Source organism: Cydia fagiglandana, chromosome 26, assembly GCF_963556715.1.
Source record: "Cydia fagiglandana chromosome 26, ilCydFagi1.1, whole genome shotgun sequence".
NCBI lineage: Eukaryota > Metazoa > Arthropoda > Insecta > Lepidoptera > Tortricidae > Cydia > Cydia fagiglandana.
The window spans coordinates 4,282,492-4,308,961 of NC_085957.1; the positions used below are offsets into that span (position 1 = coordinate 4,282,492).

Genomic DNA, 26,470 nt, shown 5'->3' on the forward strand with positions numbered 1-26,470 from the left:
TTAATCTGACAAAAATGTTGGTGGGTTCTCTTAATCTGACCGATTTTATGATGCTTCAAGTCAAAAAGTTTTAACTTTGGACAAAAATGTAAAGAGACCTTTTTTGTGTAAAATAAAATTACCTTTTTTGTTTATTTAAACTTTTTTTTTGTAAAATGTATCGTTCGCGACTTATATGCCGCAACGCGTTCTTAGGAAGACGAAATGGCTCCTCCACACTTCCGGTCATGCGGAAACCGGCAGATTTTGTATTTTTAGTAAGTTTTAGATCATATTCTTCAAAATAAAAAATAAAAAAATCGCGCTCGAGAATGCCGGATTAACGTTTTTTTTTTACAAGTTCGCGACCCTATAACTCGGCGGCGTCAAGGACTTATCGTCAGATTAGTTAAATTTAGTCTTTAAACACTAAAATCAACCCCCAATATCTTAATCTGACGCGCTCGAGTATTTCAGACTATCCATTTTTTTTTACTAATCTGATCGTCTATCCTAGGCGCGCGTCACTACATATAGAGCTAAATACTTTACAAGGTTGTTCTATTAGGTCTAAGGTATCTCTCATATCTTAAACTGCCACGCTCGAGTATTGCCGAAAATTCCCCTATTCGCCTCCCTAACCACAATGACAATAACGGTTAGAATGTCAGTGGTAACTAAGCACTCAAATTCAAGCTGCTGTCATTAATACCTACACTCACTGCCAATCACGTACGTCAGCAGCCAGGGTGCCACCAGTTGCTAAGCAGTTGTTATTTCAACGGTAACTAAGCATCAACGTTTTATCTGGTTAACTTTTTAAAAAAATACTGTAGCACGTACGAATTGACACCTCTTTTCTTAAAGAAGTATTTTATCGTCAAGTGTCAAACTTAGACAATAAATAAGTACTTAGGTTCTACGAGAATGATCGGTTTTTTATTTTAACTGTCATAGGCGGCCGTTCTTCCAAACCGTAGAGCATATTATATTTAATTATAATTATTATATTTATTTAGCCCGCTTATTGTACTAAAATATACTATATAGTACTAAAATACGATGCTCCGAATCGATCAAAGAAGGAAGGAGAAAATAATAGAATTGAAACTTAACACGTTCACTGTCCCAATCTGACATGTAAACCTTATGGCTTTGTAATGGAGGCTAGCCGTGGCCCCACGTGAGGAGCACGGGCAGTAAAGCATATCCAACTATGACTCCTCTCTATATTTTGTTGGCTGGACTCATGATCCGCAATCGCAAGAACGGTGCCTCCTCTTCTATAGATGTACCTATGCGATAAAACCACCACTGCCATGCATATACCTACGTAATATGCTAACTGTTGACCATAGGAATGACGAATTTTGTTTTTACAACTTAGCAGAGAGGATAGAGTATACGGAGTTATATACAGTACGTATCAGAACGAAAGGCCAAGAACAAGACCCATTAATGTTTAGGTCATACTGAGCAACTTTTACTATGGGACCAACCCCGAAACCCCGGAAAAAAATTACTCTCCCATAGAAAATTTCAACATCGGACCAGAAAATGTATGAAACTTCCAATTATTTTTCCGCGTTTTCGGGGTTGGTCCCATAGTAAAAGTTGTTCAGTATGACCTAAACATTAATGGGTCTCTTTTTTGGTCTTTCGTTCTGATACATACTGTATATCTTTGAACTTATTGTTAGTATAACCTAGCAGTAAACATCAAATGGCATTCCGCACAGGAGTAATCTAAGGAACGCCCACTCCGGGTTCAAACCTACAATGTCCTGTTAGAAAGTCGTACATACGCTACATGTGACATATCTTCAAAAAACATATAAAATTATGCGAAATTATTATAAAACCACAAATTAATAATAAAAATGAAACCCAAAAAAAAAGCTGTAATCTCTATAGGTGCGTCCGACTGAGATTTGAACCCGCGGTCTCTGCTTTGAAAAGCAAACGCCTTAGTAACAAGACCACAACGTGCCTTGACAATTGGCTCTAAATTCGGCTTCAGTTACATAGCTTTCGCTATGTGTCACTCATTCGTTTTGATGATTCTATTAAATAAAAGAAATAGTTTGCAGTAAGTTGACTGACAGGCCCCTGTCAATGGTTGAAGGGCAAAACGTGAGATAGATGTATGTGATGACAAGACTGTACTGCTTTCGATGATTGTCAAAACGCTTTACCTGAAATTAGCATAGCTATTATTCATTCAATATACGACCATACATGTATGCTTTTAACGTCTATTTTTCCATATTGGTCAGATATATTTGACACGTTGACCGCTTAGATACCAGTGGTTTTTTGACAGCTAAGGTATCAATGATTTGTTGTAAGTGTAGAAATTAATGAATAGCGACTGTTAAGATATTTGTGACATGTTTAGCGCTCACAAGTAAGTGCTACCATGACAGTCAACAACTTTTTGACAGTTTAAACGTTTACCTCTCTTTGAGCACCTGGAGTGTATAGCGACTTCTGCTGCTGACTGTACCTTATCTGTGGTCGTGCTCGCAAAGGGACGTCAAGCTGCGTCAACTCTAATAATTGCTCGGAGCAATGCTGAGCCGAAGCGAGCCGAGAATAACCGAAAGGAGGAGTGTCGCCTGAGCGGCTACCGCGAAAACCGAAATTCGCTAAATTGCGGGGATCTTTCTCTTTTACTCCAATGAAGGCGTAATTAGAGTGACAGAGAAGAGTCGCCTGGTTTAGGCTTAGAAACGTAGGTGTCGGAATTGATGCCAAAGATTAATAAGTTTATAAACTTCTTAAAATATAATGTTAAGTTAACTTGTAAAGTGATTTATAAGTAAGGTACAGATGTAGCTATTTCTATACCACTTATAGTGTGACATAAAATTGTAGAAATTAAATCAAATTAAACTAAAAAAATCCATTCTATGCTCTATATCTTTAGGTACTTAAATAAAATAATAAATAAATAAATATTATAGGACATTCTTACACAGATTGACTAAGTCCCACAGTAAGCTCAAGAAGGCTTGTGTTGTGGGTACTCAGACAACGATATATATAATATATAAATATGTACTTAAATACATAGAAAACAACCATGACTCAGGAACAAATATCTGTGTCATCACACAAATAAATGCCCAGTACTGGGATTCGAACCCAGGACCATCGGCTTCACAGGCAGGGTCACTACCCACTAGGCCAGACTGGTCGTCAAATAAAAGTATACAAATCATTTGTACATTTTCGGGTAGTTATAATATTTATAGATTAACCAACCAAATACAAAACCACCTGGATCTGTCACTGAACGACCTGACTTTAACCTACATTATTTGATCATGTAATGTTTTCATCTACCCTCGACTGGCTAAGGAGCCATTTTGAGGGTATATTTTGTTTACTTTTATTTAAATACCTAAAGATACATACAGACTATAAGTTGTTGCCATGTTTAAGCATTTTACGTCACAATGTGACAGGACATAGGAAGGAATTTTCTACAATTTCTTCTCGGACTATATGGACCAATAGTCTATCTCAGAATAAGTAATAGTACTACCGTACAGAAAGGACACTTCCTACAAAACCGAAGTTTGACAGCGATTCAGGGACGAATCATGATATCGCTTTCTAACTTATAGCACTATTCCATTCGGCTATTTAGGGTTGTCAAAATTCAAGTAATTATCTTATCTGCGGTCGTGCACGCAAAGGGACGACAAGTTGTGTCAACTCTAATAATTGCTCGGAGCAATGCTGAGCCGGACGGAGCCGAGTTTGCCCGAAGTCAGGAGTGTCTCCCCACTGGTAGTACTAATTACTTTAATGTTATTTAAACCACCCTTATTTCAATTGGAACAGAGCTGAATTTCCTTTGTTACGTTAGTTTTCAAATCGTAAGAAATGTTACCGTATTAGTTGGATAAATAAATGCCTTAACCTCTAGCCGCCCATACGACAAACCTTGCCAAGCAAAATTAAATTTTATTTTGTCAACACAAAGTTCAAATTAGAATGGAACATTAGACCTTTTTATAGGTCTCTGGGTGGCTAGAGGTTAAATAGGAACATGTAGTGCATAATTGTTTTCCATCGTATTTTCTCGGAAACGTTCGTATTTGCCACGCTACTTCAGTAAACCTCAGTACTTTTTGTATCGACACTGACAGGCGTGGCTCACTCCGCGATTTCGTCGCTTTGCTACAGGTAGCTAAAAGTACATCCGTTTGACCCCAATTTTGGGGTTTGCCATAAGCCGCGCGTGGCGCTGTCGCCACCTAGCGGCCATATCTGTCCTGATCGTAACAGACGCGTTTTGTTAGAGAGTGAGTCTTATGTACCTAGTACTATTATTTATTCTGTGAAACTGACTGAAATAGCAAGACACGTTCGTACGTTTCCGTGAAAATACGATGGAAAATAATTAGGTATGCACTAACCCCCTTATTCATAAACATTTACTATAGTTGACAAGCCGATAATAATCGTTTGTCCCTTTCCATCACACCAATACGTCGGAAAGGGACAAACGATTATTATCGGCTTGTCAACTTTAGTAAACGTTTATGAATAAGCGGGTATATCTGTAAATACTAGGAACAAAGTTCCATTAAATTTAATTATATTTATGTAGATTACCGAGAGGCAAATGTTTGAGTTAGAGATGCACCGGATATTCGGTTACTATCCGGTATCCGGCATATCCGGCCATTATTTTACTATCCGGCCGGATACCGGATAGTAACATTAATGTAATGTATTCTTGACTAATTGCTATCTTTGTCTTTTGTATTCTTATTACTATCTTTGTCTTTTGTATAATTTTGTTGTTATTGTTTATGTATATATTAATTCTCTTGTTATTCATGTTACCTGTCGTGATTGTTTCACCGGATGGTCTTATCGGAAGATCAGCGCTGGAAGTCGCCAGCAACATGCTGAGGTGAGACCATTTCGTGGCACTTTCTCTTTTTTATGTTTCTCTGTTCAGTATAAGTTTTTATTTTGTGTTTGTGCTTACGAATAAAATTATTTCTATTCTATTCTATTCTATTCTTTCTAACAATGCTTGATTTTGAAGTAAACAAATTGCATTTAAGAAACAGACACGGTCATAATCGTACTTGTTTATTATTTTAAAACAATTTAAACTTTCCACTGACTTGCACGCGCACTCATTTCGAACCTAGAAATGTGTCCGCGCGAACGTTTACTAGGAAACAGGTCAAACCTTCAAAATGCGCACCTGAAAAACCGAAATGTAGGTATAATTCCGCTGGCCGAATATTCGGCGGCCAAACAACTATCCGTTGCATCTCTAGTTTGAGTATATGTCTTTATTTATACCAAAGAGAATAGAGTGTATAGAGGCGAATTGTCAAAGTAAATTATGTAGCCACTGTAAATTTACTGCCATCTTTCGACAGAAGATTAAACCTGTTAGAACGCCATTTGATTTTGATCCTTATTCTTTTACTGATATGTGTTAATTTGTTAAATATTGTAATTAACGCCATCTACTGGACACTAGGCCAGAGGTATGGTGCAATCTTTTCGAGCGATGGCGCCATAACCTTCAGCTTACGATCGAGTAGATGGCGTTAATATTAACTTGTTAAATATTAATATATTAATGAAATAATTATGATCAAAGTCAAATTGCGTTCTAACAGTTTTAATCTTCTGTCGGAAGATGGCAGTAAATGTACTGTAGCTACATAATTTACCATGACAGTAACTCTCTATTTCAAATTCTCTTTGTTTATACTAATGGTATTAATAAACTAAAGTTCAAAAGTAAGTTTCCTATTTAGTATAAAAACATGTTTAGTTTTAAGTAAATTATACTTTATTCGATGTGCATTTTTGAAAACTTCTGGTCAATGTATTTTTATTAGCTTCATCAAACCGGACATATTAAAGTTCTTACTTTAATATGTCCGGTTTCAAATATTAAAGACATAGAACTATGTCAAAATGACTATAAAAATCGAATTGCATACTTTTTTTTACTAATTGTCACTTTGACATGGTTCCATCTTGTTGACCAACTGACCGTAGTCGATAGTGAACGGAGTTTAGACCTTATTAAGACTAAATAAGGTCTATTTTTGGTTAGTTAAATACGTTCATGTTGTAGTCTAGGTATAAATATCGACACAGACAAAGTGCCATAAATATGTACACAGTTTACCGTATGTAAGTAAGTATATGTAATTGGGTACTACTATGGGATCAGAAGGTACGGTAAATAAATTAAAAGATGCGTGTTCATTAGTTGGTGTTTACTATGAGACTAATCTTACGCGCCGAGCGCAGTCGGCTCTAACTTATCCTATACCTATATACTACGGATACATATGTTATGGTGGTGGCGGGGAGCCTCGCCACAGTCCTCCGCCCTTAGAAAAATCTAGAAAAAAACTATTGCTAAAAACCCGGCCCGCACTTTTTACTTCACTATCTTACGTTTGCACTAAGTATTTACACTATTTACACTATCACATGGTTGATTGTTTGTTGTTTCGGCGGCGGCGCTCCAATAGCGCCGGTTTGCACGGCGGCTGCGGTCCTTTTTCTTATGGTTTTCTCTATACGATAGTCCACTGTTGCTCTAATGCGTTGTTTGCAGTAACGCCAGCCAATGTATAGGGTGGCTAGCGTTATTAAGGCGCTGACCAGCACCACGGCTGCGAGAGACATCTTAAAGTTTGTGTTGTCTCCTGATGTGTCCTCCTTCTCCGATGTCCTCAGCTTGGTGTCCGACGCGACACCATTCTGGGCCACGATCATTGTTTTGCTTGGTGGGTTCCCCATGTTTGGTTGAGAGTGGATGTGTACAGCTCGACGTCCGAATATGTACTGATGTAGACTGTGAGTGATGGAATGCTAAATGTTGAATCGCACGGTCTTCTTTACCGTGCGACCGGATCTTGTTCTCACCAGCGGTTCGGTTGAAGTGGTGCCATTAGTGTCATTCCGCTGCGGTGTCGGTGTTGGTGATGTTATGACACCCGGAGATGCGGCTACTGTATCACTTCGTTGAACGCTGGAGCTCGTAACCGTCATATCGTCGGCCATTAAAAGATAAGCCGGCTTGAGACGGTCAAGTGACACAGTGACATGTTTATTGTTGACTGTGATAACAAAGAACTTTGGATGGCGAGATAAAACTTGAAATGGACCTTCGTACGCAGGTACTAAGGACTTTCGAGCTTCGTTACGCAGGAATACATGTGTACAAGAGTTTAAGTCCTTGTGTATGAAGATGTTGTTTTTGTTGTGAGAACCAGTAGCGTTCGCAATACTCGGAACGGATGAGAGGATGTGAGCGAGATTATTCACATATTCATTAGTATTTATGTTTGTATTATGTTTGGTAAATAAATCTCCTGGTAATCTAAGGTTTGTGCCGTATAAGAATTGAGATGGGCTAAAACCTAGGTCTTCCTTTATGGCTGAGCGTAAACCTAGTAAGATTAAAGGTAGTTCCTGTGACCATTGTGTATTATCTTTACATTTGGCGATAATGGCGGCCTTTAATGTCCTATGAAATCTCTCGATCATGCCGTTCGCTTTCGGATTGTACGCTGTTGTACGAACACGTTCGATGCCGAGTCTTTTTAACAATTGCGTAAATAAATCGGACTCGAATTGTCGGCCTTGGTCTGAAGTGATTCGCTTGGGGCAACCGAAACGAGCTATCCAGTGTTCTACGAACACTTTAGCAACCGTTTCGGCTGTTATATCCTTTGTAGGGATCACTTCAGGCCATTTTGTTACCCTATCTATTATTGTGACGCAATATCTGAAATCGTTAGATAGCGGCAACGGACCTATAATGTCAATATGCACATGTTCGAAACGTGAAGCGTTGTCGAACTCGCCTATTGGTGTGATGGTATGTCTCTGAATTTTTGACTTCTGACACGGAATACAACATTTTACAATATTTTTGATATCTGTGTTCATGCTAGGCCAGAAATATCTATTTTTAACCGCATGCCTTGTAGCAGAGATGCCGGGGTGACTCACGTTGTGAATTGTTTTAATCGCAAGTTCTCTGAAACGTAATGGTAAGTAAGGTCGGATGTTATCAGTTGATGTTTCGCAAGTTATTTTTATCCCGGATTCTGGCATTGTGATTAATTTAAATTGTAGATTATTTTGGGTTTTCAGATTCTGTAATTCAGCGTCATTTTCTTGTGCTTCGGCTAACGATTTATAATCGATTAAACTAGGTATTGATATTTCATTTATCCTCGATAAGGCGTCGGCTACTGTGTTTCTATCACCTTCGATGTATTGGATTTTGTCACAAAATTGAGATATAAAGTCTAATTGTCTGAGGCGTCTAGGTGAATCTGAAGGTGAGACCTTTTTTGTAAGTGCGAATGTTAATGGTTTGTGGTCTGTTAATACAGTTAATTCTTTGCCTTCTACCATGTGACGAAAATGCCTTATAGCCATGTAAATAGCTAATAACTCTCTGTCGAAAGTACTGTACCTACATTGGGTTTCGGTAAGTTTTTTTGAAAAGAAAGCTAGGGGTTCTAATTTATCACCTATCTGTTGATGTAAGGCGCCACCTACGCAGTTTCCGGAAGCATCAGTCATTAGAACTAGGGGTGCGGACACTTCCGGATGTGACAAAACTAAAGCTTCATTAATGCTTTTCTTACATTGGCTGAACGCTTCTAATGCACTTTCAGACCATGTAATTTTAGTTTTGTCGTTTTTTCTAGCATTATGTAAGTAAGCGTTTAATGGTGCTTGAATTTCAGCGGCTTTTGGAATGCTTTGCCTATAGAAATTCATCATTCCTAGAAATCGCCGGAGTTCCTCGACTGTTTTTGGTAGGGGAAAGTTTGAAATGAGTTGCGTTTTTTCTTCGCTTGGTTTGATACCTTCCTTACTAATATGATAGCCGAGAAAAATTAATTCCGATTTCCCAAATTCGCATTTATTAGTGTTTATGGTAAGTCCGTAGTCGTTGAGTCGTTCTAGGACTAACTCTAAGTGTTTAATGTGTTGTTCTTTTGACTCGGAGCTAATAATTATGTCGTCTAAGTATGCGAATGCAAAATCGAGGTTTTTGAGTACAGTGTTGATTAACCTCTGGAAATCCTGCGCTGCGTTACGTAAGCCAAAATTCATCCTAGTATACTCGAATAATCCAAAAGGCGTGATTACAGCTGTTTTTGGAATATCCTCTGGTGCCATGGGTATATTATGGTAGGCTTTGCGCACATCGATTTTGGAAAATATTGATTTACCTTTAAGTGTGTATGTAAAGTCTAAAAGTCTTGGTAATGGATAACGGTCAGGAATTGTTTGTGCGTTTAACCTACGATAATCACCGCAAGGTCTTGTTTCCTTTCCGTCCTTTTTATCGACACACACAAGTGGATTTGCCCAAGGGCTATTAGATGGTCTACAAATGCCTAATTGCGTCATTCTTTCGAATTCGGCTTTGGCTAATTTGTATTTTTTTGGATTAAGTGGGCGTGCTTTTTCGTAAACTGGAGGACCAGTTGTATAAATGTGATGTTGGACCTCATGTTTCGGATTTAATTTGAAATTCTCTTTTTTAGTGATGTCAGGGAATTTCTCTAATAATTTGTGATACTCATTATTGACGTCAATTGACCGAATAGTTGTTGGCTCGACATCTTTGCAGATGCTAGCAGCTCGTGATAGTAGAGTAATTTTATCTATTAGTTTCTTACCATGTAAATCTACTAATAATTTGTTAGCTACTAGAAAGTCGGCACCTATGATTGATCTTTGGACGTCTGCTAATATAAATTTCCAAATAAATGTACGACGTAGGCCAAGATCAATTGCTAAAGTTTTGTCGCCGTATGTCTTAATTTTTGAGCCATTGGCAGCATATAAAGTGTAGTCTGACTGAGTGTTTTGCCTTTTTCCGGCTAAAACAGACACATCAGCACCAGTGTCTATCAAAAATCGCGTGCCTGTATTATGGTCGGTAACGCATAAACGGTATGTATTTTCGACACCGACAACTTGGTATATGCGTGCCGGTGTCAGAGTTAGTTTTCCGACCCGGAAGTATGACGACAATTAGTAAGATCACCGCATTTGCGAGCATCTTGTCCGTAGGTGAAATGGTAGTAGCATTTATAATTAGATTCACCTGGTTTTGCTACTTGGGACATAAATGCGGTTTTATTCGAGCTATTACTTTTCGAACGTGTTCGCGATGGATCTCTTTGAAAACGCGTGCGGCGGACATGATCTCGCGATTTCCTAGTCGTTGTCGTGTTTAATTTATTGGTAATGGCCTGTATTTCTAATTTTAGGTTGGCTATTTCCCGTAATAATTTGTCGTTATCGGATTTAAAAGAGGTTGTGGAAGATGATGCTATAGCGGCCATTTCCGATGGTTTGGTACTTTCTACTATTTTATCTGCCATCGCAGCTAAAGTATCTAATTTTACTTCCCCCGAGTCACACGCCGTTATCACTGCACGTATTGACTGAGGGAGACGACCGACAAATAGTAATTTTAATGTGTCGTCTTGGACGCGAGTTTTACCTAACTCTCTCATACGTCTGAGTAATTGCGAAGGCTTTTGATCTCCTAACTCAATCTCGTTCAAAAGTTGATTTAACTGCCTCGACTCTGACTCTTCATACACAGATATTAATCGGGCTTTAATTGTTTCGAACTTATTGGTTTCAGGCATATTTTCTAAAATGTCACTAATGTCCCTTAACTCGTCTCTCCCCAACTTAGCAATTAAAAGTTGACTCTTATGAAGGTCACTTGCCTTTTGTGGATCCACTATGGCGTCGAACTGGTGGAACCAGAGCCTTGGCTGTTGCCGCCAAAACTCAGGGATGCGCGACGAGAGGGTGATGGCGGTCAGCTGCTGCGGGAACTGCTGGGTGACAGGTTGTTGGTTGGGCTGCAGCTGGTCTTGAGTTACTTCCTCCGTCAGCGTCATGGTGATGCGAGGTACGGAAGCCGATTTAATCAAAAGTTCTAAGTTGGCGCGCGGAACACTTGAGACACGTCGGGGTCACCACTTTACCGTATGTAAGTAAGTATATGTAATTGGGTACTACTATGGGATCAGAAGGTACGGTAAATAAATTAAAAGATGCGTGTTCATTAGTTGGTGTTTACTATGAGACTAATCTTACGCGCCGAGCGCAGTCGGCTCTAACTTATCCTATACCTATATACTACGGATACATATGTTATGGTGGTGGCGGGGAGCCTCGCCACAGTCCTCCGCCCTTAGAAAAATCTAGAAAAAACTATTGCTAAAAATCCGGCCCGCACTTTTTACTTCACTATCTTACGTTTGCACTAAGTATTTACACTATTTACACTATCACATGGTTGATTGTTTGTTGTTTCGGCGGCGGCGCTCCAATAGCGCCGGTTTGCACGGCGGCTGCGGTCCTTTTTCTTATGGTTTTCTCTATACGATAGTCCACTGTTGCTCTAATGCGTTGTTTGCAGTAACGCCAGCCAATGTATAGGGTGGCTAGCGTTATTAAGGCGCTGACCAGCACCACGGCTGCGAGAGACATCTTAAAGTTTGTGTTGTCTCCTGATGTGTCCTCCTTCTCCGATGTCCTCAGCTTGGTGTCCGACGCGACACCATTCTGGGCCACGATCATTGTTTTGCTTGGTGGGTTCCCCATGTTTGGTTGAGAGTGGATGTGTACAGCTCGACGTCCGAATATGTACTGATGTAGACTGTGAGTGATGGAATGCTAAATGTTGAATCGCACGGTCTTCTTTACCGTGCGACCGGATCTTGTTCTCACCAGCGGTTCGGTTGAAGTGGTGCCATTAGTGTCATTCCGCTGCGGTGTCGGTGTTGGTGATGTTATGACACCCGGAGATGCGGCTACTGTATCACTTCGTTGAACGCTGGAGCTCGTAACCGTCATATCGTCGGCCATTAAAAGATAAGCCGGCTTGAGACGGTCAAGTGACACAGTGACATGTTTATTGTTGACTGTGATAACAAAGAACTTTGGATGGCGAGATAAAACTTGAAATGGACCTTCGTACGCAGGTACTAAGGACTTTCGAGCTTCGTTACGCAGGAATACATGTGTACAAGAGTTTAAGTCCTTGTGTATGAAGATGTTGTTTTTGTTGTGAGAACCAGTAGCGTTCGCAATACTCGGAACGGATGAGAGGATGTGAGCGAGATTATTCACATATTCATTAGTATTTATGTTTGTATTATGTTTGGTAAATAAATCTCCTGGTAATCTAAGGTTTGTGCCGTATAAGAATTGAGATGGGCTAAAACCTAGGTCTTCCTTTATGGCTGAGCGTAAACCTAGTAAGATTAAAGGTAGTTCCTGTGACCATTGTGTATTATCTTTACATTTGGCGATAATGGCGGCCTTTAATGTCCTATGAAATCTCTCGATCATGCCGTTCGCTTTCGGATTGTACGCTGTTGTACGAACACGTTCGATGCCGAGTCTTTTTAACAATTGCGTAAATAAATCGGACTCGAATTGTCGGCCTTGGTCTGAAGTGATTCGCTTGGGGCAACCGAAACGAGCTATCCAGTGTTCTACGAACACTTTAGCAACCGTTTCAGCTGTTATATCCTTTGTAGGGATCACTTCAGGCCATTTTGTTACCCTATCTATTATTGTGACGCAATATCTGAAATCGTTAGATAGCGGCAACGGACCTATAATGTCAATATGCACATGTTCGAAACGTGAAGCGTTGTCGAACTCGCCTATTGGTGTGATGGTATGTCTCTGAATTTTTGACTTCTGACACGGAATACAACATTTTACAATATTTTTGATATCTGTGTTCATGCTAGGCCAGAAATATCTATTTTTAACCGCATGCCTTGTAGCAGAGATGCCGGGGTGACTCACGTTGTGAATTGTTTTAATCGCAAGTTCTCTGAAACGTAATGGTAAGTAAGGTCGGATGTTATCAGTTGATGTTTCGCAAGTTATTTTTATCCCGGATTCTGGCATTGTGATTAATTTAAATTGTAGATTATTTTGGGTTTTCAGATTCTGTAATTCAGCGTCATTTTCTTGTGCTTCGGCTAACGATTTATAATCGATTAAACTAGGTATTGATATTTCATTTATCCTCGATAAGGCGTCGGCTACTGTGTTTCTATCACCTTCGATGTATTGGATTTTGTCACAAAATTGAGATATAAAGTCTAATTGTCTGAGGCGTCTAGGTGAATCTGAAGGTGAGACCTTTTTTGTAAGTGCGAATGTTAATGGTTTGTGGTCTGTTAATACAGTTAATTCTTTGCCTTCTACCATGTGACGAAAATGCCTTATAGCCATGTAAATAGCTAATAACTCTCTGTCGAAAGTACTGTACCTACATTGGGTTTCGGTAAGTTTTTTTGAAAAGAAAGCTAGGGGTTCTAATTTATCACCTATCTGTTGATGTAAGGCGCCACCTACGCAGTTTCCGGAAGCATCAGTCATTAGAACTAGGGGTGCGGACACTTCCGGATGTGACAAAACTAAAGCTTCATTAATGCTTTTCTTACATTGGCTGAACGCTTCTAATGCACTTTCAGACCATGTAATTTTAGTTTTGTCGTTTTTTCTAGCATTATGTAAGTAAGCGTTTAATGGTGCTTGAATTTCAGCGGCTTTTGGAATGCTTTGCCTATAGAAATTCATCATTCCTAGAAATCGCCGGAGTTCCTCGACTGTTTTTGGTAGGGGAAAGTTTGAAATGAGTTGCGTTTTTTCTTCGCTTGGTTTGATACCTTCCTTACTAATATGATAGCCGAGAAAAATTAATTCCGATTTCCCAAATTCGCATTTATTAGTGTTTATGGTAAGTCCGTAGTCGTTGAGTCGTTCTAGGACTAACTCTAAGTGTTTAATGTGTTGTTCTTTTGACTCGGAGCTAATAATTATGTCGTCTAAGTATGCGAATGCAAAATCGAGGTTTTTGAGTACAGTGTTGATTAACCTCTGGAAATCCTGCGCTGCGTTACGTAAGCCAAAATTCATCCTAGTATACTCGAATAATCCAAAAGGCGTGATTACAGCTGTTTTTGGAATATCCTCTGGTGCCATGGGTATATTATGGTAGGCTTTGCGCACATCGATTTTGGAAAATATTGATTTACCTTTAAGTGTGTATGTAAAGTCTAAAAGTCTTGGTAATGGATAACGGTCAGGAATTGTTTGTGCGTTTAACCTACGATAATCACCGCAAGGTCTTGTTTCCTTTCCGTCCTTTTTATCGACACACACAAGTGGATTTGCCCAAGGGCTATTAGATGGTCTACAAATGCCTAATTGCGTCATTCTTTCGAATTCGGCTTTGGCTAATTTGTATTTTTTTGGATTAAGTGGGCGTGCTTTTTCGTAAACTGGAGGACCAGTTGTATAAATGTGATGTTGGACCTCATGTTTCGGATTTAATTTGAAATTCTCTTTTTTAGTGATGTCAGGGAATTTCTCTAATAATTTGTGATACTCATTATTGACGTCAATTGACCGAATAGTTGTTGGCTCGACATCTTTGCAGATGCTAGCAGCTCGTGATAGTAGAGTAATTTTATCTATTAGTTTCTTACCATGTAAATCTACTAATAATTTGTTAGCTACTAGAAAGTCGGCACCTATGATTGATCTTTGGACGTCTGCTAATATAAATTTCCAAATAAATGTACGACGTAGGCCAAGATCAATTGCTAAAGTTTTGTCGCCGTATGTCTTAATTTTTGAGCCATTGGCAGCATATAAAGTGTAGTCTGACTGAGTGTTTTGCCTTTTTCCGGCTAAAACAGACACATCAGCACCAGTGTCTATCAAAAATCGCGTGCCTGTATTATGGTCGGTAACGCATAAACGGTATGTATTTTCGACACCGACAACTTGGTATATGCGTGCCGGTGTCAGAGTTAGTTTTCCGACCCGGAAGTATGACGACAATTAGTAAGATCACCGCATTTGCGAGCATCTTGTCCGTAGGTGAAATGGTAGTAGCATTTATAATTAGATTCACCTGGTTTTGCTACTTGGGACATAAATGCGGTTTTATTCGAGCTATTACTTTTCGAACGTGTTCGCGATGGATCTCTTTGAAAACGCGTGCGGCGGACATGATCTCGCGATTTCCTAGTCGTTGTCGTGTTTAATTTATTGGTAATGGCCTGTATTTCTAATTTTAGGTTGGCTATTTCCCGTAATAATTTGTCGTTATCGGATTTAAAAGAGGTTGTGGAAGATGATGCTATAGCGGCCATTTCCGATGGTTTGGTACTTTCTACTATTTTATCTGCCATCGCAGCTAAAGTATCTAATTTTACTTCCCCCGAGTCACACGCCGTTATCACTGCACGTATTGACTGAGGGAGACGACCGACAAATAGTAATTTTAATGTGTCGTCTTGGACGCGAGTTTTACCTAACTCTCTCATACGTCTGAGTAATTGCGAAGGCTTTTGATCTCCTAACTCAATCTCGTTCAAAAGTTGATTTAACTGCCTCGACTCTGACTCTTCATACACAGATATTAATCGGGCTTTAATTGTTTCGAACTTATTGGTTTCAGGCATATTTTCTAAAATGTCACTAATGTCCCTTAACTCGTCTCTCCCCAACTTAGCAATTAAAAGTTGACTCTTATGAAGGTCACTTGCCTTTTGTGGATCCACTATGGCGTCGAACTGGTGGAACCAGAGCCTTGGCTGTTGCCGCCAAAACTCAGGGATGCGCGACGAGAGGGTGATGGCGGTCAGCTGCTGCGGGAACTGCTGGGTGACAGGTTGTTGGTTGGGCTGCAGCTGGTCTTGAGTTACTTCCTCCGTCAGCGTCATGGTGATGCGAGGTACGGAAGCCGATTTAATCAAAAGTTCTAAGTTGGCGCGCGGAACACTTGAGACACGTCGGGGTCACCACTTTACCGTATGTAAGTAAGTATATGTAATTGGGTACTACTATGGGATCAGAAGGTACGGTAAATAAATTAAAAGATGCGTGTTCATTAGTTGGTGTTTACTATGAGACTAATCTTACGCGCCGAGCGCAGTCGGCTCTAACTTATCCTATACCTATATACTACGGATACATATGTTATGGTGGTGGCGGGGAGCCTCGCCACAGTCCTCCGCCCTTAGAAAAATCTAGAAAAAACTATTGCTAAAAATCCGGCCCGCACTTTTTACTTCACTATCTTACGTTTGCACTAAGTATTTACACTATTTACACTATCACATGGTTGATTGTTTGTTGTTTCGGCGGCGGCGCTCCAATAGCGCCGGTTTGCACGGCGGCTGCGGTCCTTTTTCTTATGGTTTTCTCTATACGATAGTCCACTGTTGCTCTAATGCGTTGTTTGCAGTAACGCCAGCCAATGTATAGGGTGGCTAGCGTTATTAAGGCGCTGACCAGCACCACGGCTGCGAGAGACATCTTAAAGTTTGTGTTGTCTCCTGATGTGTCCTCCTTCTCCGATGTCCTCAGCTTGGTGTCCGACGCGACACCATTCTGGGCCACGATCATTGTTTTGCTTGGTGGGTTCCCCATGTTTGGTTGAGAGTGGATGTGTACAGCTCGACGTCCGAATATGTACTGATGTAGACTGTGAGTGATGGAATGCTAAATGTTGAATCGCACGGTCTTCTTTACCGTGCGACCGGATCTTGTTCTCACCAGCGGTTCGGTTGAAGTGGTGCCATTAGTGTCATTCCGCTGCGGTGTCGGTGTTGGTGATGTTATGACACCCGGAGATGCGGCTACTGTATCACTTCGTTGAACGCTGGAGCTCGTAACCGTCATATCGTCGGCCATTAAAAGATAAGCCGGCTTGAGACGGTCAAGTGACACAGTGACATGTTTATTGTTGACTGTGATAACAAAGAACTTTGGATGGCGAGATAAAACTTGAAATGGACCTTCGTACGCAGGTACTAAGGACTTTCGAGCTTCGTTACGCAGGAATACATGTGTACAAGAGTTTAAGTCCTTGTGTATGAAGATGTTGTTTTTGTTGTGAGAACCAGTAGCGTTCGCAATACTCGGAACGGATGAGAGGATGTGAGCGAGATTATTCACATATTCATTAGTATTTATGTTTGTATTATGTTTGGTAAATAAATCTCCTGGTAATCTAAGGTTTGTGCCGTATAAGAATTGAGATGGGCTAAAACCTAGGTCTTCCTTTATGGCTGAGCGTAAACCTAGTAAGATTAAAGGTAGTTCCTGTGACCATTGTGTATTATCTTTACATTTGGCGATAATGGCGGCCTTTAATGTCCTATGAAATCTCTCGATCATGCCGTTCGCTTTCGGATTGTACGCTGTTGTACGAACACGTTCGATGCCGAGTCTTTTTAACAATTGCGTAAATAAATCGGACTCGAATTGTCGGCCTTGGTCTGAAGTGATTCGCTTGGGGCAACCGAAACGAGCTATCCAGTGTTCTACGAACACTTTAGCAACCGTTTCAGCTGTTATATCCTTTGTAGGGATCACTTCAGGCCATTTTGTTACCCTATCTATTATTGTGACGCAATATCTGAAATCGTTAGATAGCGGCAACGGACCTATAATGTCAATATGCACATGTTCGAAACGTGAAGCGTTGTCGAACTCGCCTATTGGTATGATGGTATGTCTCTGAATTTTTGACTTCTGACACGGAATACAACATTTTACAATATTTTTGATATCTGTGTTCATGCTAGGCCAGAAATATCTATTTTTAACCGCATGCCTTGTAGCAGAGATGCCGGGGTGACTCACGTTGTGAATTGTTTTAATCGCAAGTTCTCTGAAACGTAATGGTAAGTAAGGTCGGATGTTATCAGTTGATGTTTCGCAAGTTATTTTTATCCCGGATTCTGGCATTGTGATTAATTTAAATTGTAGATTATTTTGGGTTTTCAGATTCTGTAATTCAGCGTCATTTTCTTGTGCTTCGGCTAACGATTTATAATCGATTAAACTAGGTATTGATATTTCATTTATCCTCGATAAGGCGTCGGCTACTGTGTTTCTATCACCTTCGATGTATTGGATTTTGTCACAAAATTGAGATATAAAGTCTAATTGTCTGAGGCGTCTAGGTGAATCTGAAGGTGAGACCTTTTTTGTAAGTGCGAATGTTAATGGTTTGTGGTCTGTTAATACAGTTAATTCTTTGCCTTCTACCATGTGACGAAAATGCCTTATAGCCATGTAAATAGCTAATAACTCTCTGTCGAAAGTACTGTACCTACATTGGGTTTCGGTAAGTTTTTTTGAAAAGAAAGCTAGGGGTTCTAATTTATCACCTATCTGTTGATGTAAGGCGCCACCTACGCAGTTTCCGGAAGCATCAGTCATTAGAACTAGGGGTGCGGACACTTCCGGATGTGACAAAACTAAAGCTTCATTAATGCTTTTCTTACATTGGCTGAACGCTTCTAATGCACTTTCAGACCATGTAATTTTAGTTTTGTCGTTTTTTCTAGCATTATGTAAGTAAGCGTTTAATGGTGCTTGAATTTCAGCGGCTTTTGGAATGCTTTGCCTATAGAAATTCATCATTCCTAGAAATCGCCGGAGTTCCTCGACTGTTTTTGGTAGGGGAAAGTTTGAAATGAGTTGCGTTTTTTCTTCGCTTGGTTTGATACCTTCCTTACTAATATGATAGCCGAGAAAAATTAATTCCGATTTCCCAAATTCGCATTTATTAGTGTTTATGGTAAGTCCGTAGTCGTTGAGTCGTTCTAGGACTAACTCTAAGTGTTTAATGTGTTGTTCTTTTGACTCGGAGCTAATAATTATGTCGTCTAAGTATGCGAATGCAAAATCGAGGTTTTTGAGTACAGTGTTGATTAACCTCTGGAAATCCTGCGCTGCGTTACGTAAGCCAAAATTCATCCTAGTATACTCGAATAATCCAAAAGGCGTGATTACAGCTGTTTTTGGAATATCCTCTGGTGCCATGGGTATATTATGGTAGGCTTTGCGCACATCGATTTTGGAAAATATTGATTTACCTTTAAGTGTGTATGTAAAGTCTAAAAGTCTTGGTAATGGATAACGGTCAGGAATTGTTTGTGCGTTTAACCTACGATAATCACCGCAAGGTCTTGTTTCCTTTCCGTCCTTTTTATCGACACACACAAGTGGATTTGCCCAAGGGCTATTAGATGGTCTACAAATGCCTAATTGCGTCATTCTTTCGAATTCGGCTTTGGCTAATTTGTATTTTTTTGGATTAAGTGGGCGTGCTTTTTCGTAAACTGGAGGACCAGTTGTATAAATGTGATGTTGGACCTCATGTTTCGGATTTAATTTGAAATTCTCTTTTTTAGTGATGTCAGGGAATTTCTCTAATAATTTGTGATACTCATTATTGACGTCAATTGACCGAATAGTTGTTGGCTCGACATCTTTGCAGATGCTAGCAGCTCGTGATAGTAGAGTAATTTTATCTATTAGTTTCTTACCATGTAAATCTACTAATAATTTGTTAGCTACTAGAAAGTCGGCACCTATGATTGATCTTTGGACGTCTGCTAATATAAATTTCCAAATAAATGTACGACGTAGGCCAAGATCAATTGCTAAAGTTTTGTCGCCGTATGTCTTAATTTTTGAGCCATTGGCAGCATATAAAGTGTAGTCTGACTGAGTGTTTTGCCTTTTTCCGGCTAAAACAGACACATCAGCACCAGTGTCTATCAAAAATCGCGTGCCTGTATTATGGTCGGTAACGCATAAACGGTATGTATTTTCGACACCGACAACTTGGTATATGCGTGCCGGTGTCAGAGTTAGTTTTCCGACCCGGAAGTATGACGACAATTAGTAAGATCACCGCATTTGCGAGCATCTTGTCCGTAGGTGAAATGGTAGTAGCATTTATAATTAGATTCACCTGGTTTTGCTACTTGGGACATAAATGCGGTTTTATTCGAGCTATTACTTTTCGAACGTGTTCGCGATGGATCTCTTTGAAAACGCGTGCGGCGGACATGATCTCGCGATTTCCTAGTCGTTGTCGTGTTTAATTTATTGGTAATGGCCTGTATTTCTAATTTTAGGTTGGCTATTTCCCGTAATAATTTGTCGTTATCGGATTTAAAAGAGGTTGTGGAAGATGATGCTATAGCGGCCATTTCCGATGGTTTGGTACTTTCTACTATTTTATCTGCCATCGCAGCTAAAGTATCTAATTTTACTTCCCCCGAGTCACACGCCGTTATCACTGCACGTATTGACTGAGGGAGACGACCGACAAATAGTAATTTTAATGTGTCGTCTTGGACGCGAGTTTTACCTAACTCTCTCATACGTCTGAGTAATTGCGAAGGCTTTTGATCTCCTAACTCAATCTCGTTCAAAAGTTGATTTAACTGCCTCGACTCTGACTCTTCATACACAGATATTAATCGGGCTTTAATTGTTTCGAACTTATTGGTTTCAGGCATATTTTCTAAAATGTCACTAATGTCCCTTAACTCGTCTCTCCCCAACTTAGCAATTAAAAGTTGACTCTTATGAAGGTCACTTGCCTTTTGTGGATCCACTATGGCGTCGAACTGGTGGAACCAGAGCCTTGGCTGTTGCCGCCAAAACTCAGGGATGCGCGACGAGAGGGTGATGGCGGTCAGCTGCTGCGGGAACTGCTGGGTGACAGGTTGTTGGTTGGGCTGCAGCTGGTCTTGAGTTACTTCCTCCGTCAGCGTCATGGTGATGCGAGGTACGGAAGCCGATTTAATCAAAAGTTCTAAGTTGGCGCGCGGAACACTTGAGACACGTCGGGAGTCACCACTTTACCGTATGTAAGTAAGTATATGTAATTGGGTACTACTATGGGATCAGAAGGTACGGTAAATAAATTAAAAGATGCGTGTTCATTAGTTGGTGTTTACTATGAGACTAATCTTACGCGCCGAGCGCAGTCGGCTCTAACTTATCCTATACCTATATACTACGGATACATATGTTATGGTGGTGGCGGGGAGCCTCGCCACAACAGTACCGTACTGCATGGGGCAATAAACTCGTGTATACATATTTATGGCACTATGTCCGTGTCGATATTTAATACCTTGACTGTGTAAAGCAGCGGTCGGCAACCTTTTAACAGCCAAGGGCCACATAGTAGTTAACGAAGTTGACGCGGGCCGCACTTTGGTAATACTTATGACTTTAGCAGACATTGTCGTTTGTCAAAATTACATACAAAATAGGGGAGGGAGGGAGTCCAGGGAGGCTCGCGGGAGTCGCGGGCCGCAAGCGAGAGGTTCGCGGACCGCATGAGGCCCGCGGACCGCATGCGGCCCGCGGGCCGCTGGTGTAAAGCTTAGGTTTATCAATTTTGAACTTTAAAAACATTGGAATAGAGTCGAAATTTGACACTTAACTTTCATCGACTCGATTCAAATGGAATTTAGACATTTTTTAAAAGAAGTAAAGTTGAATATGGTGTGGCATTATTGTGTATGTATAAAAACATAGGTGTGTTGTTGTGTATTCATGATTGGAGGTTGATGTTGTTGTTGGAATAAACTATCTTGCCAATTACTGTTGTTTTATTTGAGAACCACTGTCTTAACCTTTTCGACGCCACGTCACAGAATAAATAATAGTACTAAGTACAGAAGACTCACTCACTCTAACAAAACGCGTCTGTCACGATCAGCACAGATATGGCCGCTAGGTGGCGACAGCGCCACGCGCGGCTTATGGTAAACCCCAAAATTGGGGTCTAACGGATGTACTTTTAGCTACCTGTAGCAAAGCGACGAAATCGCGGAATGAGCCACGCCTGGCCCCGTCACCGAAGTGTCAAAACTGAAATTGAACCTTATGCATATGCACGTAGGTTTATGTTGCTCTGTGACTGATTAATCTGTCTTTGGCGTTGGACCTGCGGTGCGAATATATCCGCCATTGGCGTCCAAAATGTTAAGCACTCCATACTTCGCGTCTACTAGGTATATACTGAAAGAGAAGCGCTGGTGATCTAGCGGTTAGAGCGTACGACTTTCAATCCGTGGGTCGCGGGTTCAAACCCCTGCTCGTACCAATGAGCTTTTCGCAACTTATGTGCGGAATATCATTTGATATTTACCAGTTGCTTTTCGGTGAAGGAAAACATCGTAAGGAAACCGGGCTAATCCCAATAAGGCCTAGTTTTCTCTCTGGGTTGAAAGGTCAGATGGCAGTCGCATTCGTAACTAGTGCCTACTGTCAACTTACGTACTTCAATTCTTGGGATTAGTTTTCAAGCGGTCCCCAGGCTCCCAGGAGCCGTGGCAAAATGCCGGGATAACGCGAGGAAGGTACAGGTAAATACTGAAAATGTGAGAAAAATAAAAATCTGTATATGATTGTCAACTAATATTTAATGTATAATAAAAAATATATTATATCTAGTACTAATAAAAATGCTGGCGCATTTAATAATGTATTATATACTTCAAGCGGTCCTTGCTACATAATATATCAAGGAGTTGATAGTTGTAGAGACCCGTTGTAGAAAGTTAAATTATGATTTATCCCTTTCTTACAAATACATAATTCTAAATGACAGATAAAGACAAACGATTCATACCTAATTGAGGCCAGTAACGCGCTTATAATTAACCAGTGAGTCAGGGGACGCAGAGTCAGACCAAGAATAGTCTGCAGCGGATTTGATAGCCCACGCAGTGAAGGTGTCATTTTAGATGTCAAATTTCTATGAAATTATGACGTATAAATGACACTTGCTCTGCGTGGGCTATCAAGTCCGCTGCAGACTTTTTTTGGTCCGACTCTATATAATTGTTATTATGCGCGACACCATACATCTAGTGCGACTTCAAGTATATGAACGCGCGCGCGGGAATGCCACTTATGCTAGACCGCCAGTTGCACTAAAAAACTTGATTCACCAAATTAACTTGTATGATTTTATGCATTTTGAATAGGACCAAACATGCATTAGTTTTAACCTTTTGAAGGCAATTGACGTCAACTCAAAATCGTGACAACGACGCCAAAGGCGGCATTTGACGTCGATCGTTTTTTGATGAAAATCTACTAAAAACTCACCTTTTGGTTGGCATTATTTATTCACAAAACGAAATTTTACCCCCGCGGCGTCAGTGGCACGGCAAATGGATGCGCCGCTTGGCATTGAAAAGGTTAATTAATTTGAATTTTAATCAAAAATTCAATCTTATTTTCTAACATTTTGATTTGCATTAACTGCCAATATTCATTCTTATATGGTGGACTAGAGGATACGTATACTACGAGTCATATGCTCGTCACATGCTCTGTGCTCTCCTTTCAACTTGAACACATGATGCTTCAACAACACATTGTTAAAAAACTGTTCCCCGCACACACACATGTACAGTTTCTTTGTAGCCACTATATCCACCAAATGATACTTGGCTATGTGTGCCGCTCTCTCGTCTACCTTACACAGCCCTCTACACAACACACACACAAACAAATCTCTCAAACATAAACCTTTAATCCCAGTATTACAAGTGCTCTTTTTCGCATTCTTCCTCGGAGCGAAGCATTTCCACAACATGCTTTCGTTTATCGCAATGTTCCCGCTTTCATGCAAATTGCTGTTATGCGCCTGCATATGCGCCGTAAAGCTCTCTTTGACTTTACTTTCGTAACCGCAGAGCGTACAATGGTAGTAGCTCGGATGTATTCTGAGATGGTCACGTAAGTCTGCCCGGTTTCTACACTTTTTGAAACATATTTGGCAGCAAGCGACGCTTTGGATCAGGTGACGTTGAAAATGGAACCAGGCCTGTTTGATCTGGATTTGCTTGTTGCATTTGGGGCATGCTCCGGTGATTTTATACTTGTGTTCGGGATCGTGCATGTATTGCATGTGGATCTCGAGCATCTTCTTGTTGAAATACATCAGGTTGCAGACGTCGCAGATGAAGATTTCGCGGTGAACGTGCTCAGCATCTTCTGAGCTCAAGAGATGTGTAGATTTTGTGTGTTTCAACAGTTCCTCAAAGTCTTTGTGTTCCCTGACGCATATCTGGGGAAATAGGGAGACAATATTTACGTTAAAAACATGAGACAATTCACATTTACTGTAAATGACGCCTCACACACAGACAACATGAATGCAGCATGTGAGACATTATAGATATCTGCATCTCATTTCTACATTTATTGCTGCGTCCATTTAATGAGTTAATAAATAGGGTATTTGATTGTATTTAAAATAAAGTATTTTGCACCATGCATGAAATAAAGCACAAGAAGATCAATAGAGAAACTAGAGAGCAGTTATTTTTAGACACAATTCACACAATTTCTATTTTAAAGCCCGTATAAAACTATAAAGAGTAGGTAATTTGATAAAATCATAATGATTGGCCGTGTCGAGGGAACAAGAAGTAGAGGCAGAGCTCCAACTCGCTGGACGGATCCACTCCTGGAGGCAATTAATAGTGGCACACAGTCCGCACTTCATCAGGCTCAGAACAGAGCAGCCTGGAGGTTTCTTATAGACAGAGCTACTTATGGTGGTCACGACCCTCAGCTGTGAGGATAACGACGAAGAAGAATTGGATTGTGAATAGATTAACATGGCAAAGCTCAAAATAGATTAACGTGGCAAAGCTTGGAGGAGGCCTTTACCCAAACGGGGACCACTAAAAATTAAAAGAAATATATTTAATTTGAAATGAAAAATGTAAATTTGTGGAAAAAAAGGCTATATAATAAAAAAAAATTTTTGATTGTGACGTCATATGCTAGTGTTTCATATAAATTCCATAGTTAGCATAATCGTTTTGACAGTTCGAAAAAAGAGACTGATTAGACTAGTATACAAATACGCTATTAAGTAAGGTGTATGAAGCGTGTATCACTTAACACCCATGTATTAATCTTTCATAATTTTTTGTGTTGCAATGGTTATTTTCACTTTAGCTGATTTTACACACTGTTCTATTGACAAATGAAGACTTGAGCATCAAGATTATATATTATATTTTTCATCATAAAACCAAACAGTAATATTTTATTGCGTAGAAGTATAAAACTAACACAAGACTGGTATAAAGCATCACAAATATAGAGTTAAACTAAGAAAAACCTGCAGCGATTTTGATGGCCCACACCGTTTAGGGGTCATCCATTAATTACGTCACACGAATTTCTAGGTTTTTTGACCCCTTGTGTGACACTTGGTCACATTTGGCAAACCCCTCCCCCCTGGTGTGACATCACATTTTTTCTACGAAATCGCCAAATCGAATTGAGTAAGTACCTAAGTATTATTAATATTTTATCAAAATATTTTTGACGATATAAATATTAGTAATTTTATAACCCAAAACTGCTTAGGAAAAAAAATTAAACGAATAAAAACGATTATTGTTTTAAAAACTTGTTATTTAAATGTACAGTGAATAAAATAATTTGAATAAATTTTCGGTTACTGATGAAGTTAAAGTGACGTCACAAAGTTTGTGTCTCCCCCCTCCCCCATGTCACAATATGTCACATTTTCTTGACCCCCTCCCTCCCCCTAAACGTGTGATGTAATTAATGGATGACCCCTTAAGTGATATTTATAAGTCATAATTTCATAGAAGATTAATGTTTAAAATAACACTTGCACTGCGTGGGCTATCAAAATCGCTGCAGACTTTTCTGGGTCTAACTCTATTAATATTTACGGAAACAGAGGAAGAGAGGTAAACATTTGAAAGCTGTAAATAGTTGAAGATCCTTGTGGTGCTATAAACGGCCTCCTAGCCTAGTCGGTAGTGACTCTGCCTCCGAAGCAGGAGGTCCCGGGTTCAAATCCTGGTACCCTTAAGCCTCGTCTCGCCTTAAACCATGGAGCGAGCCAATGTTCGATGGTTTGCCACGCGATATGGAGACAGGACTTTACATTTGGCATTTATTTGTGTTCATCACAAATATTTGTTCCTGAGTTATGGATGTTTTCTATGTATATAAGTATATTAAAAATATCGTCGTCTAGTACCCACAACACAAGTCTTGAGCTTACTGTGGGTCTCGGTCGATCTGAGTAAAAATTGTCCTATAATATTTATTAATTACTAGTCTGAGTTTTATTAATATGCATATTTACCTTGCAGCTTGTATCCTCTGTTAGTATTTTAGCCACCTGCTCGCGATGTTTCACCTTCCTGTGAACATGGAGTTCCGTCTCACTGTCGTATTCGTCCGAGCAGAAATCGCAGGAATACATCTGACCTAAGTCTTTCTCAACGCCTGCGTCGGACATTTCTTTCTTCCGCTTTCTATCATTTATCATTCGCACTTCGCGGCTTGTGTAAAATAACGACATAGCTTGTGGTTACTCCAATAACTTTATTGGAAATTATATTGATGCTAAGCGACACCGCAGAGAAGACGTAAAAAAATTTAAATGTCAAAACTAGGGTTGCTATACCTTTAAAATACTATACGAGTTTGATAAATAAACGCTCGTATGTAATGTATGTTTGTTAAAGGACTGTCTCATTTT

At 40.0% G+C, this 26,470-nt stretch overlaps 1 protein-coding gene across 1 annotated transcript; it reads right to left on the reverse strand.

The window, feature by feature from the left end:
* Positions 1-22,317: 22,317 nt before the first annotated feature.
* LOC134677603 (zinc finger protein 26-like) lies at positions 22,318-26,350 on the reverse strand. The gene is made up of 2 exons (XM_063536074.1): positions 26,072-26,350; positions 22,318-23,995 (listed from the first exon to the last, which is right to left on the reverse strand). The coding sequence occupies exons 1-2, from the start codon at positions 26,288-26,290 to the stop codon at positions 23,213-23,215; spliced, it is 1,002 nt and encodes a 333-aa protein (XP_063392144.1). The 5' UTR covers positions 26,291-26,350; the 3' UTR covers positions 22,318-23,212.
* Positions 26,351-26,470: the final 120 nt, after the last annotated feature.